This window comes from Varroa destructor, unplaced genomic scaffold (genome assembly GCF_002443255.2).
Source record: "Varroa destructor unplaced genomic scaffold, Vdes_3.0 BEIS01000003.1, whole genome shotgun sequence".
In the NCBI taxonomy this organism is placed as follows: Eukaryota; Metazoa; Arthropoda; class Arachnida; order Mesostigmata; family Varroidae; genus Varroa; species Varroa destructor.
Window position 1 is genome coordinate 33,421,428 of NW_019211456.1, and position 15,402 is coordinate 33,436,829.

General features: G+C 40.7%; 2 protein-coding genes across 5 annotated transcripts; one reads left to right on the top strand and one right to left on the bottom strand.

Moving 5' to 3' along the window:
- The first annotated feature begins 6,325 nt into the window (after positions 1–6,325).
- Positions 6,326–11,454, top strand: LOC111246244 (inactive selenide, water dikinase-like protein). 4 transcript variants are annotated; one of them, XM_022795527.2, is made up of 8 exons: positions 6,326–6,479; positions 6,840–7,040; positions 7,381–7,474; positions 7,967–8,070; positions 8,348–8,467; positions 8,853–8,995; positions 9,197–9,387; positions 10,596–11,454. In XM_022795527.2, exons 4-8 carry the CDS (start codon positions 7,975–7,977, stop codon positions 10,994–10,996), a joined length of 951 nt encoding a protein of 316 aa, XP_022651262.1. In that variant the 5' UTR covers positions 6,326–6,479; positions 6,840–7,040; positions 7,381–7,474; positions 7,967–7,974; the 3' UTR covers positions 10,997–11,454. The 4 variants fall into 4 exon arrangements, with proteins under 4 accessions (XP_022651262.1, XP_022651264.1, XP_022651266.1 ...); XM_022795529.2 differs by having other exon boundaries at positions 6,471–6,556; XM_022795530.2 differs by lacking the exons at positions 6,326–6,479; positions 6,840–7,040 and having other exon boundaries at positions 7,457–7,474; positions 7,967–8,074.
- LOC147756849 (uncharacterized) lies at positions 11,450–14,574 on the bottom strand. Its single transcript, XM_022795520.2, has 2 exons — positions 14,368–14,574; positions 11,450–13,936 (listed from the first exon to the last, which is right to left on the bottom strand). Exon 2 carries the CDS (start codon positions 13,926–13,928, stop codon positions 12,192–12,194), a length of 1,737 nt encoding a protein of 578 aa, XP_022651255.1. The 5' UTR covers positions 13,929–13,936; positions 14,368–14,574; the 3' UTR covers positions 11,450–12,191.
- Between the last annotated feature and the right edge of the window lie 828 nt (positions 14,575–15,402).

Sequence of the window (15,402 nt, forward strand, 5' to 3'; positions counted from 1 at the left end):
ATTGTTTTAAGATCTTATGTTTAACAATATTTCATAGTAGAAAAAAAAATTCGGATTTTCAACTTAAGTTTTACTTTTATTCTCGTTTTTGCTTCAGCGAATTGCCACTGCACTCATTAAAAATCGCCTTCTGCTCAAAAACGCTAAACGTATTTTTTCAGAACAAGTACATCTCGCGACAACATGAACTATGAAAGTATGCTGCATTTGCAATCAACAAGTTGGTTTAAGCATCGCAGAAGGTTAATGAAACTGATCCTCCTGTTAGGAACTAGCCTCAAAATGTGTAGAATGAAGTAAACTTTTATAGCACCAAAAATCAGTATCACTCCTTCTAGCTAGAACCTTTTATATATATGGTAAACGCTCGCAATGTGCGTCGGGCGAAGATGGGTATTTACAACTGCCCCCAGTCGCTAGCAGCTTTTGTCCTCTTGTGATGTTGTACAGCTGGAGATTTATTACACACTAGTAAAGAAGATTCCTGTTTGACCCAGTAAACTAAATTGATGTATCAACATTCCAATAAAAAAGCAAACGATGACTGCCGAAACGGGAAACACATCGAATACGCAGTCAGTACGAAGAGAGCATACGTATGTATACGTTCCTAGCAAAACAGTCAACTCCACAAGAAAAGTTACGGCTCCCACAAATTTCATGTGTTTAATTATAAATGGATGGGTTCCATAATACAACACGCGCTCGATAAGTGCAACGCATCCCGTCGGTGTTGAAATTTCGCGAAAAAACTCTTCAACTGTGAGAAGTCGATCTAGCTTCATAAATAGTAGAGATCTGCATAACCAGAAAAACATGGCTAGTGATAATGGTGCCACCCAGAAAAATAGCGACATCGAAATAACTAGTGCAGCCAGTATAAGGCAATCATGGAAAAAAACTACCAACTTTGTTATAACCGAATAGCCCGTGGGGCAATAGCCACCGCGGAAGGCATGCGAATGCGACCAACAGGCTGAAACAATGCTAGTGAGCACATGAAACTGATTCAGTAATTTTATCCCCTCGTCCCAAGATTTGGCATCGACTAACGTCAGTTGAATCTGCATAAGCAGTTGTGGCAAGGCCTCATTTTTCGCTTTCGTTAATGACATAGCAGAAGCTCGCCGTTCTGCATTTCCAAGCTCCACCATCGCTCGCCGACGCTCGCTAATGGAGCCCTTTTTACACCAGACCCGCCACCTAAGCGTGAGCTCGCGCCAGATATCAAGAATCGGCAGCACCGGACTGATCAACAGAGCTCCAAGGCTGCGTTCCTCTGCACACTTATGTAGATTCTCTGAGAAGATAACGATCGTCACCCAGACGACCCAAATCAACGTGAGGACAGCTCCAACGGCGTCCCCTGCTTTGTATCGCTCAATTCCAGTTGTCACATCGCTACCCACATCAGCTGTGTAGACTATCAACGAGAGGGCCGTTACCGCGGTGGAAAATCGTCCATCTGTACAGTTCAGTATCTTACTTTGACGCTGTCGTTCGTGATTAATAACGGCCTTCGTGTTTTGTGGACCCCACTCAATCTCGAGCTCGCCTTGCAGCATTATAAAGAGTTCATCGTCTTCCTCGTAGAGATTCGCCTGCCACTGCTTATTCAAGCCCACCATTTTCACTAACTGCTCGTCTAGCCATCGAGTACAATCGAATCGTAGGAGATTTCGGATAGCTATCACTGCGCTAGTTTTTTGACGAACCCTCGGAGGTGCTCGTGGTGTCCGAGTGTCCAACAGGTAAGCCATGACCTTCACCTGCTCCACAAACGATTTATACCGATTCAATATTTCTTCCTTTGACTTAATGTTACAGTTCCATGATTGCCATTTAATAAGTGCTTGTCTCAAGTTGAGCACACTAAGGAGCCAGACTTGGGTGTTAAGGTCGCTCGGATTGTAGTCTGGTTCTTGGCCCCGGGCAATTTCGAACCAGAGTGGACAGCAACGTTGAATGGAGTCCTCGATAAAAGAAGAGCTCTTCTCCAAAAAATAAGGGTCACGACGACTCTTCTTCGTTCTTTTACGTTTGGTACCCATTTAGGGAATAGATTTTAGAAACCCACCCTCCAATTCAGTTTGCCGCTGTTGGTTTTGCCGGCACGATTTCCTAAATGATGGACGAGTTATGAATAGGTCTGATTTTGCACGTTGGCCAATAACTAAAATCAGTTAGTTTTTGTTCCTGGAAACTGCCACTTCCTCATAAAGCGTGCATTTTTCGCGGATGACTTCGACACAAAACGTAAATATTCGCACAACATAAAACAGAAAACATGTCCAGAATATCACTTCGTAATATCAAAAGATTAATATCCAAATTTCTTCCAAGAATATTTCAGATATTTGCGGAATACTATATGAAACAGTTGCAAGACAGCCAGCTCAGTCATCCCGTGATCGTAAGACATAATATGGCTTTACGTTGGACGATCTAGAAATATCCAGATTTTATTGAGCACTCAAAATGTTTCATTCTTATAACGACATTAATACTACCACACAAGTCAAAAGACGCATTTTTAATGGCGAAAAACGAAATTACTACGAAATTATGTATCCATGTTTTTTCTTACGTTAAAAAAGTGACAAGCCGGTTTTAGGAATTCGGTTGGTTCTAACACTTGTATACTAACACGAGGAACGGAATTCGAGGGTCAACAATTTGGTGTATTTTTTAAAAAAGCCGTCAGTTTAGCACACTAAAATTGCGAAATCACAGATGAAAATTCGCCTAATTATGGAAACAGTTCCTCGTCGTCGAGTCCTTATAAACAGTGTTAATTGAAATTTGCGAAACAATCTTCAATCAATAGCGACTAACAGCGATAGCCAGCTCTAAGGATCTATAAGCACAACTTACTCCTTTCCGCTAAATAAAATAATTTGTTATTCAGTTTCAAGACCAATAGAATATCCAACAATTAAATATTATGCAGGATTGAGGCACGAGTCCAATTATACTTAATTTAGGGATAAATTAATATATTTGTAGAAGTTGTAAACATGTTTAGCTGACGATGATTTGCCGTTATTAAACTTACGATAAAATCTGGGACGGAGACCCAAGAAAAATGTCACAAACAACAACACTTGCCTATTGATTCAAGTGTGCCCACGATCCGATGATTTATGGCGTCAAGGATTTTTTGACTTCAATTCGCATCTATATTGCATGACTAATTTTATGATTGACCACGCAGGAGTTCCTACGATGTTCTCTCCCTATTCGGCTTGAGCAGACTGCGGTAGCAAATTTAGATAAATACCTCGTAAATGCGGGTGTGGAAGATCCTACTTTTTTAAATAGCGTCGTTTTGAAATTTATCCATAAGAGCTGGTCCACAGCAGAACAGCTACCTAATTTAGCGGCAGGAACAAGTTGTTTGCGGCCCGAGAAGCATCCAAGTTTATGCAATTCGGTGATACTACAGATACAAACCCGTATATCCTCAGCTTCTCTCTACGGACTATTGGGCACAATCCATTCAGCGAGGCATAGATAACACGGCCTACAAAATAAGACTTCAGGAAACAACATCTCCTTCCTTTGCTCCCATAAATCAAATGTACAAAACCCGTTGTTGTATATAGGACAAGCTCAGTGTTTCGTAATCAAAAACAGGCTCGTCAAACAGGAAGCATTGAACAAGAAGACTAAAAGACCGACGATGTTTTTAGGTAATTTTCACGCCCTCGTACGTAAAAAATAAAACTGAAGTGCATTTAAAATACGATTTAAATAAATACAACTCACATTGAGGAACAGGCAGTAATTGTAATCAGTGGTCGAGCTTTTCTCGCGAAGCAAGTTCCCATCATCTAACTTGAGGCAAGCGACCATTTTTGCATCTCAGCCTTTTCCTGCAGATAATTGATCGTTTGGCGCACCATGCTACTGATAACAAAGGCGACTACCGCAGTATATAACCACAGCCAGAACACTTGTTCTTTTCTAACGTGGCAGACATAGCAATAGAATACCGTCAGAGTTGCTAGTTCAATAATATTACAGAAGAGGATTTGGCTTTCGGAGGCATTTTGGGTGAATGGGTGAATTGCATGGAAAAGGAGCATCTCGAAAAAGTATACCCATCCTTGTTTGGTCGAAAGCAGTGTAATCCAACTCTTAAACTTTGACTCGCCGTCTCCATAAATGCAAAGTATTGTCCTGACAAGCCACGCAATTAGGGAAAGCTGCCATGGCATCTTCAGAGCGAACAGCGTCAATGCAATGTGCAGTGCCGTTAGCCCAAATCCGTCTTGAATTGTCGACAGAACTTTCCGACGGACGCCGTTACTAATAAATCTATAACGAACGCAGCAGAAATTATCCGCATACGGCGTCGAGCTGAGCATGATGTGTATCATGTAATATAACAAATGATAACTGGAATCAGTGAGCGTTTTAGCGAACAGATTAAACGCCACAATTTTGCTGCGCAGTAAAATTTGAAAGTACATAAATAACCGGGGCAGATATTCGTTGTTGATTAGGCTATACATCCGCAGGTCTAGCGTCCTTTGTTTATCGCTCAGAGTCGCCATAACGCTTTGGGTAATTGCGATCTGACTTCGGGACTTATATAGCTTCCACTGTATGAGCCCTATCGACAGGTAATCAAAAAGGTGCATCGCAGGGGTTACCAAAAAGATCATTAATTTTCGCATCAACGTCTCGTTGCTGTATCGGTGCCTGTTGTTATTGCACACGACGACTGCCCTCCACAAAACCCACATGTAGATTAGCACTCCCACAAGAACAGCCCCATCTCGTAAGTATCCGATCGCTGTGACGACATCATCGTAAAACGTGTAACCGTAAAACAGCACGTACGCAGCAGTCCACAAGAGCTGGTACATTCTAATTGAAGGCCTTGTTATTTGAAGCAGCCTTCTTTTTTCATTATCAGCTATCTTATGAGTGTCTTTTCGGCCCCATTCAAGCTCAAGTTCACCCAGTAGTTCCTCATAGAGAGATTCCGAGAGTCTAAAAATTTGTTTATACCTCGTATTCTGTGAAATCGTTCCAAGAGCTTTTATTAATTGCTCGTCAAGCCATAAACCGTAATTGCATTGCAGAAGCGCTTGCGTCGCTTCTAATGGATGTGCGTTCTCTCCTACAACCGGAACTCCTAAAGGTGGTTTTTCTCCAAGGACGATACCCATTTGCTTGACTTGCGTCAATAAGGATATATGGCGCTGGCGAATGACGCTTAACGGTTCAGTTGTCCAAGTCCATGACAGCCACCTAAGTAGCTCTTGTCGTACATTAAGTATTCGAATGAGGGCTATGCGATCAGCAAGGTTACCAACCGTAAGCTGTGGTGTACGCGCACCAGCAGCTGCTGCTGCTGCTGCTTTTTCAAACCACTTTCGACAAGGATGTAATTCTTCGGCCGCTAAGTTTAAAGAGATGTCGCAAAGATCACTAGGCCCCATTTTGGGCCGGATACTTTAATGTACCAATTTTGTTTTATTTTCGTACTTCAATTTTCGGATCGACTGCACTGTTACGTGCGCGCGGCTCGACTGAGCTAACTTATATGGTCAGTGATATAGTGCTTGTTGATAACCTGTTTTACCAAAATACCGTCCAACATACTTGTACATAGTTGTACAACGCGTAGCCGTACGTTGGCTACATTCGACCATGGCACAAAGAAGGCTGATCTATGCCAATTTGGATAGGTTTTCCTATCTTGCACTCGTTATGTTATTACAGCTAGTAAATATATATCGTTAAGTCATAGGAAACATATAAACATACTCGTCTGCATGTGGATTTCAGTAGCGCAAAACAAACAATCGAAAAAACGAAATTACGAGGCGCTACTGGAGCGATACCCTTACGGATTAGGCTTTTCGATTTGCCTAAATCGGGCGTGTGCAGCTAAAGACTTATTTAGAGACACTCGATAGTCGGAAATCGTGCGGCACCCTAACCCGAAGTTTGGCCAAGAAAGACGTTTCACTTTTACCCTCACCCAAAAACTTTATTATGCGTAAAGATATGGCCTTCTATCAGTACGTGTTGCTGAAAAACCTCAGTGAAGCGCTGCACACTTCCTTCAGCGGTCGCAAAAAGAAGCTTAAAATAATATTGTTACTAATAGAGTAGATGCCAACAATTCATTTGTGTCACTAGATGCGCTCGTCTTTGAAGCCACTGTTCTGATTCTTATCACAGTAATTATGTAAGTAGTTGTTAATGACGACAATACAAAAATTGAGATACGATACTAACGATTACAAATCCATAGGTCAGAAAAACTTACAAATGACCCGTCATCTTTCGCTCAGATCAGGTATATTTTAAAGCTTGTCAAGACTAGCATGCAAGCATGCTTATCGCTGCTCAAGTCGCGCGCTGCGAACGAATAATGCGTTCATGCGTGGAAGTGAGAAAAGCGCCCCAATAATCAGCTGTAAACCGCCTGTCGATTTCAGGCATCCCCGTTTGAACTGGTAAGTGTATAAGTAGCTGCTACTCTCTGCAATATTACAAAAGTGTTAAACTGCCGGATGACGTGTAGAGATGTCAGGTATTTGTCGTAAAATTACTGCAAAGGCTTCTTATAGGCCGAGCTGGTTAAGGAGTTTATCGGTGCGACTCTCTACTTTTTAAGTAAATTTGTATGTGCCAACAAGAGCCGCGCTATCTTGTACATTTTGAACGCGTTTGCGCTTCGCTCATCAGTTGACGGTCGTTATTCATTTCGAATAAAGTCGGGTTCTAGTAAGAATGTAAAAGTAAAAAATTAAATAACCATGATAGCTTGTCGGTAAATGTTTGTTATGAATAACCACTGTAATCCTGTTGTGTAGATTTTCTTATTTTTTAGCAACCAGGTAGTTAAAGGCCACTGAAATCTTAACAACAGTATAACAGTTCGAACTATGGAGTTTCGCGTAAAGCAGCCTGATCAACCTGACAGGGTGCTCAAAGATTTTGACCCAACGTCACTAGGGCTTGGCGCCGACTTTCGGTTAACGCGTTTTGCTTCAATGAAAGGATGAGGCTGCAAGGTTAGTTTTAAATGAAGTACACGTGACAACAAGTTTTTATTTACCCTAAACTAAAATTAAGTTGTTTGATTTCTGATCACCTACAACATACGTAATTTAATTACATCGACGAACGCGTTGATGACAATATTGATCACTTGAAATGTTAAAGAACAAGCTGAACTACATTTATTGCCTAGACGTATGTGTTAATTCGGCCATACGGGCCTGAACGGCCATTTTCATATGTAAACCCTATTAAACACGTAAGCATATTCGGCATTATTCCTATTATTATTATTATAATCTAACCTAAGTAAGAACATACGGTTTATTCGTTCTCTTGCATTTTTATCTGCAGGTGCCCCAGAAGGAACTGGACGATCTTCTAAAATCGATAAGAAATCAAACCCTTGCGATCGATCATTCAGACAACGATTCTGGGAATTCTGTCGGTAAGAACTAAGGTTCTTATAGTCGGTTCTAATGACTGAACACGTCGTAGACGAATAATCATAACAGTAACAAATGTTACGTACAAAACATGAAGAATGATAGAAGCATTATTTGTACGGTAAATGTGAAGAGACACTTTAACGCGACGGCTGGTCCCTTTTTATTTTAAAACCAACGATTTTGTCGGAAAAGTGCGTAAACCATAGGGATATATTCAATATGAAACTGCGATTATTTAACTATGTATGCTACCCCTCGGTTAGTCAGTTTGAATAATATTAAAAGTAGTACTTGCCGCAAAGCGATGGGTGTGCAATAATGGGCTAGGAAGCGCTGGCTAAAGCTCCATGCTACCTTAAAAGGAATATATCTGCAAATGAGGCTTGATGTCGTGAACGGGATTTGATTTTTTAACCTCCTCTAAAAAATACAGATATAAACGTCCGTAGCTCAGTTGAGCTATTTATATTAAGAAAATCTGATCATTACAGACATAGGTATGGATTGTTGCGTTATTCCGTTGGAGGACTCCGGATTTTCTCTCGTACAAACAATCGACTATTTTTATCCGTCCGTTGAAGACCCTTACGCAAATGTACGTAAGTGTACAGTGATGAAAACGTGTTATTACAAAATATAGCACTTCAAAAAATACGTCCTTTAGTAATGTGCTGATTTATAAATCGTAGGAGACCTGTAGAATATGCATTTATTATTTTCGGAGTGTAATTCTGAATTAAATCAGATTCATCTTTTTCTAGCTAAACATCTCAAAGCCATTAGACGTTAGCAGTGCTGTATTAGAGGAGGCGTAGTAAACAGTATAAAATTTGTTCACTCTAATAATGTGTATTTGATCGGCTGTTTTGCAGGGTCAAATAGCCTGCGCAAATGTCCTGTCGGATCTCTATGCCATGGGCATTACTAAATGTGACAATATGCTTATGGTTCTTGCCGTAGCTCGCGAAATGACACCTGATGAACGTGAAAAGGTTTATTCATACAGATTTTACTCCATAGACGTATACAGTGTTGAAGAGAAACATAATTAAATGGCCGGTGCTACTGCCATAGTGTTGCTTCAGGCATGAATTAATCCACTCCCACTTAGAACCTAGACCAAACAAATTACCACTACACAACATTACGGGGATAGTACGACTACTGTATATTTATGTGCCTGTGTTGATACCTACTACATATAAATCATGGTATCTGCGTACACTTCTGCATCTACTAGAAATTAATTGAATGTATCCCCAGATCTTGTAAGCACGAGCAAAACGGAAGCCAACTTAATGGATCTTAACTGTTACAGGATTCATGTTCTTGAGATTTTTTTCCTTTTCTTTTTTCCATATTATGGTCTTGATACAGGTTGTCCCGCAGTTGATGCGTGGTCTGAACGATCATGCTATAAAAGCTGGCACACGTATCCGTGGAGGCCAAACCATTCTGAATCCTTGGCCGATTATTGGGGGTGTAGCCACTGCCTGCGTGCATCGTGAGCAAATCGTTATGTAAGTCGACCCATGCCGCCGCATGGTGTCACCTCCGTCGATGTCTAGAAGTTCTCCATCACTATCTATCCTATTCCTCTTGCATTGTTAACCACAACGCGCTAGATAATAAGCTAACGCCGTAAATAGGCCTTGACCAAAGAACTAGATATGATTGTGGTATGTTTCCTCAAATAATGTTCATTGCTAATGTTCTTTTAGGCCTGATAACGGCGAAGCTGGTGATGTTCTTGTGTTGACGAAGCCTCTGGGAACACAAGTGGCTGTCAACGCCCATCAATGGTTGGATCGTGGAGAGGAAGGAATGAAGCTTTTAGGCGGAATGTCTGTGGAAAGCGTCAAAAAACTTTACTTCCGCGCACTCGACAGCATGTCGCATCTCAATAAGACCGGTAATTCGATAGAACCTGGTTAGGCCGTGTTTTTTTCTTAGCTCTTTGTGTAGTGCGTTTTACTTGTTCTATATGGAGCCCATAGTACACTACGTTTTCCCTATTCTTACAGGCTTAGTGCTAGGCGTGTCCACTCGACACCTGTGTAATGAGGTCGCTGTTGTTATCATACCAGACTTGCAGATCCGGGATAAAGGACCTTATACAGTATTTGGTTTTCCTACCGTTCGTGGTTGTGATTTTTCTTTATGTTGTTTTGGCTGTGGTCGTTATAGATCTATATCGTCCTGTAGGCATCGTATAGCTCTCTCTCTCTCCCCCGGCAAAAGATCCGAAAACAGTACCTTAGCGGGACAGTACCTTTGCGAGCACGAAGACTGCTTCAATGAAAATAGCTCTACATGCTTTAACTATACTTTTGGATTGTTCACGATAGGTCGTAAACGATGTTTTCCTGTTTTTGTCTAGAGCAGTATCTGCTCATCTTGGCAGCATACAGCGCTACGATTTCTACCACCGGTTAAAGGCGAGGTCTCACATCGTTGAGAACCGACTTGCGTACAATTCCGCGGTAACGTTCTTATCAAACTGCAACAGGAGACATCTTTTTTCACGCCATAATCATTCAGTTCGTCGTATTGAGTGGATTCTTAACATATCGTGTCAGGAAAATGTTGATTATAGAGCTTTCTATCTATGTAGAATCTTCTAATCTAGTGCTGGCATAGCCATCGACCTGTAGCCATACCGTGAGTGTTACGAACTTTGGTTAACCACGATTTTCTGCTGAAGCCTTTTTGTGATAAAAACCTCAACAACTTTGGTGGCAGGCGCATTAAGGAAAAAAGTGGGTCTATACACCATTCCATTTATTTTTACCGCTCGTGGAATCAGGGCCATCTCCGTTTCTTTCAGAGATCGTCTTCGGAAGAGACATTAAGTAGTTCCAGTCGTTTATTGATGAGTAGCTTACAGGCCCGGCAGGACCCATCTGGCTCCAAAAAGCTCGCTACCAGTGGCTTCTTCCGGTTTTTCAGCTTTTTTAATGGTTCTCTTTTCTACCACAGAATGGGTGTGCGAGCACCTCGCGTCTGCCCTAGAGCTCCGTGTTCACTCGAGCATGTTGGTCGGTTGGGATAACTTCACTGATAAATTGACTGACGTGTTTCTCGTTCCTGGTGAATTTCTTTTCATGATAATCTCGACAGCCTCGTCTTTAATGTTAAAATACGAGTGTCACGGTTGCACGGACGTAACCGGATTTGGCATTAAGGGTCATGCAAATAATCTCGCTAGAGTCCAGAAAAAAAGTCTTGAGCTGCGCATCCATACACTTCCTGTAATACGCAATGCGACTGCAATTGTGGAAAAAAGTGGGAAGTTTCAGACACTTTTGCAAGGCACCTCAGCGGAGACTTCAGGCGGGCTGCTCATGATGCTGAAACCAGACAAGGCAAAACAGTTTATCGACGAGCTTAAACAGCTCGAAGGACGAGAATCATGGATCATCGGTGAGGTCATTAGTGCCGAGGAGCGTAAGGCCGTTCTCGTCGACGGAATTAAAATTCAGGAGGTTCCTTCTGTTGAAGAGGAGAACTACCTCTGGTAACCGGAACAGATAATTTATGGCTAATCGAAAATCATATCAGCTGTTACTGTATACCCAACTATTTCAGGAGAAGTTCCTCCCACTAACGGAATCATACTATATTATGGCGTGTTTGAAATTTGGACGAGTGAAAAAGCATAAAGTATTTTTTGAGAGAAAACAAGGAGTCTGTGTATTGCAGTTTATTTAAGAATTATTACTAGTTGAAATCAAACCTTTATCGAAAATGTCGAAGTAGGTTGAAAGTGACTTTAGTAGGATAAAGCAGAGATCTGTCCCCTGCTAAATGATGAAAAGGCTTACCCAGACATAAATGTAAATGTCGACCTGTTTTGTAAACTATTTGATTCAGCGCCGAAAAAGTCATTAAGCCAAGTAATGACACCAACTAAGAGAAGTTCTACACCTGCGAACAAAGTGTGCTTAATAAAGGAACAAAAAATAAGAGCTTCATTGACTATGCGGGATTCTTTCCTTTTTATTCAACGCTGGTATTTAAAGTCTGACACAGGCAAGGTGAAAGCCAAAATCATTTTTCATGTAGATATATCGAGCGATATCTGTCGGTAGTAAAAGCGAGATCGGATCCGTATCTTTTGTCGTTAGTTTTTGTAGTTAATAATCGTGTATGATCACATAGCTAACACTATTCAATTTCGTGAAGTACAAAATTACTAGCGCTGTAAAGGGGCGCCGCTTGTGAAGAAACCTTTCTTCACATTATGGCGTACTTTAAATCAAGTGAACAGGTAAGGCGCAATTAAATCTGAGTAAAAAAAATATATTTTTACCCAAATTCGGCTCCACTGCACAACCAATGAAATTCTTACGCATAGAATGTCTATAAATAAAGTACTCATTGTTAATATACAATCGTTTAACCATCTATTTGCGATATTGAGATACGTAAATTATCTGATGTATCACATGAGAAGTCGTGTATAATCAGTATGAACAATATATTAGATGAAGTACTCATATCAGACCACTCTTCGACTACTTCGAAGACTAATATTCGAATATTACGTTTACGAAAAGTTTATAGACATATTTTGACCACTGTCTGGTTTGCCATCTATTTACTATAAACATGTAGTATACAGATAGTTGAATATCAGATTAGAAAAGTCATTGAGCGACTGAACTAGCTGATTGCTAGTGAATCAACGTGGATCCAACCTCTACGAGTAGAACCTTATACAACTCCAAGTACACTTTGAACATGATATTTGGCGCAATGGGTCAGCAAAGTTTGTTTTGTGCGAAACGTTTTTGGGCAAAAATGGCACTCTAAACTTTTCGTCTGTTTAGGCGGCGGCGCTCCTCGCAGTCCAGTTAAAATCACGTTGCGTCTCTGAGCACCGCCAAACATCGCGGCACTATGCCTGAACATCTTCGGCCGAAGTGTATGAACGACCGCCCGATGACGTTCCGCAGTTTCCGGTTTCTTAAAGACTAACTTACATGTTTCGCATTTGAGCGTTTTGCCAGATAGTGTCATAAGGTCGACGGCCTCTGAAAAAGTTACGCTACTGCGAGCGCTATTCCCCACATCGAGCTCAGTGCCACTACTTGTTCCAGCTGTCCGTATAACGAAGATGTTAGCCTGCTTTTCAGCTTCACTTGAAGTTGTCAGTGATCTGCTCGTGCAATTCTCAGTTAGCGAAGTAAATGTCCTTTTATCTATACTCTTTTTATCACCTTTTATCACCCATGGACATCGTTCCATGTGTTTATCCAAGTTTCGCGAGGTCTTATATAGAGCTCCGCAGGCACAATTTACTATAGAGTGAACGATATTGCTAGCTGTTACTGATCTTCTTAGCTTTTCTAAGCTTCGGTTGTTGCTGTTACTTCTCATCCTATTTGTCCTAACTGGTAACTTCTCGTGACGGCGTTGTGCTTGACCACCAAAGGTCGTCTCGACAGGATGTGTGAGCAAATGATATTGCGATTCTTCGCGTGATTTAAGATGTTGTGCACAGCCCATCCGTTTCTTTCTTTCTGTTATAAATTTTCGTTTACTAGGATCGACGGTAGATGTCTGTTCGCTTGCTGATACCATCGTCGCATAGCCAAGTTCGTCCTCAGCTTCAGGTTCGCACGGTGGTTGTTTTTTTAAAGGGTGCCTACCCGGAAGAGTAACAGCAGCGCCAGTCGACGTAATTTTTGCTGCTGCTAAGGACTTAGGTGCATCACGATTCGGCTCGAGGAAAAGAGTCGTATTGGATTCGCATTCGCTGAACAGGTGTATGCTTACGGAATCACTGGCTGCTTTTTCTACTTCGTTCACGTCGACTTGGCCCTGAAAAGGAAAACTCTGCGATAGAACGGTCTGAAAGTCAGTAGCTTTCTCAACGGAAGCACACAAAGGTTCAACTCTTGCGCTAGTTAGTATTTTGATGGGTTTTTGTTGGAAGTGGTTGTCTTTAGCAGTATGACTAACGTTCGATTCCTCAAAGATTCTACGGCCTGTACAAGTGTACCCTTCGGTAACTACACCTGAAAGCCTGTGAAGCCTGATTTCCTGTCGTTTAGGTGTCTTATCGCGGATTATGAACGCCTTTGTGACATGGCCTGTTGACGGATCCCCTGTGCGTTTAAGCCCAGCCGGTAGTCCATGGGAAACCCACAAGTGCTGCTCCATTTTTGGCTCCAGAACAACGGTGCTACAATGTAGACATTGGATGCCACACTGTTCTGCTCGATGTTTTCGCAGTAAGAACGACTTGGTAAAGGTATCGCCACAGACGAAACACTGTACCATTCCACGCCGAATCGGTTTATTCATTACAACAGACTTAGCCATATTTGTAGTTGTAGTTGAAATTATGCATGCATTGTTGGAATCATTTGTAGGTTGTGACTTAATCTTTTTTGTTTCGTTAGGTCCTTCGACCTCATCCAAAACCGTACAGCAAGTGGGTTTCATGGAAGGATCTAAAATGATTAATAACAAAAAAAAAAATTAGAACCTTTAGAGCCATGCAGTACTGTAATGCTGCTTTTTGATATTACGGCGAAAAAGAACATAGTAGATATTTAAGGAAAAAACGAAATATTATTTAATAGCTAAAAACGGTGGAAATATCTCTACCTAAGTTAGGTTATTATATGCGTGATGTATTGCTTGCGAAAGACAGCAAATAAGTGGGAGTTTTAATGTTTTAGAAGAACCTTGCAATTTTAGATTGCAATTTTCCTTATATCTATTAATTTGGTTACAGTCACTTCAAGGAGGTTATAAAAAAAAAAAACTGCTGTCTGATTTAAGATTAAATTGCTGATAAAATTCTTTAAATAAAATAAAAAATAAAATTCAACCCAGTCCAAATGTCAATCTTTGCTTTTCAGTCAAGTTGAATACGTACAGCTAAATTGGCGGCCGCTGACTGGCTTTTACACCGAAAAGTGCTATCCGAGTATATGTAGAACAGTAGTGTGAGCCGTGCTAAATTTATTCTCTAGGGTTAGAAATGCATTCTACGAACACAGATCTCTAATGTCAAACTCAAATTATCATTAGAGTTAAACAAGCGTATCGAAAAGCTTCTTTTTCCTAACAGAATGGATGTATTTTTATTTTGACGTGCTATATCGAGGCGATTCAACCGCTGATGCAAAGACGCGTGTAGAAGGGGATTCCTCAACCACAAGGGCCGGGTCGACATGCTTTTCTCTGCAGTCTTGGCTGTGTTCTTATGACTAGGTAGCGTGGCTAGATGACCCTGTTAAGATTTTGTTTAAATTCTCTTAAATATAATTTTAGCTTAATCGATTGTAAGTTATGATTCCTATAATACAGTTAGGGACCGTTTTCTTTTATTATTAAATTAAAAAAAAATAAAAAATTACTATTAAAAAAAATACTTTCGTTGCAGCATGCTTAAAGGAAATCTATCGTCCATGTAATGCATTGTTGTTGCATTTGTTTTTATTTAAACGCATTCTGCCAGGTAACAGTAAGAATTGAGCTACTGCGTCAAAAAATCATTGTGGAAAGATTTATTCAAAAGGCATTGTAGAGTTTAGCCTGAAAGTAGGAAAGCTACATTGTATTTTCCGCAGTGTAATTTGTCATTTTCATGCAATTTTTGACCACGATATGTTTTATCAGAAATTCATTCTGCCAGGGCAATATTTTATTTTTAGCTTATTTCGGACTTGTTGTTTCCCCTTCCAACTACTTTTCTGGTCGTTGGCACTTACCTAGATATTTCAGATCTTTTTTTTTTAATGTGGACCAACCTTGAAAGTGTAAAGTTCTTTCACGCATTTCTAAAATGCGAATAAGCAACGCTTATTAATATAACAGATCACTGATATGAAGCCTACTTAATATCTCTGTTATATGGCTGTGTTGACTTATGGAAATATATATATATATATCGAAGTTAGATTTATAT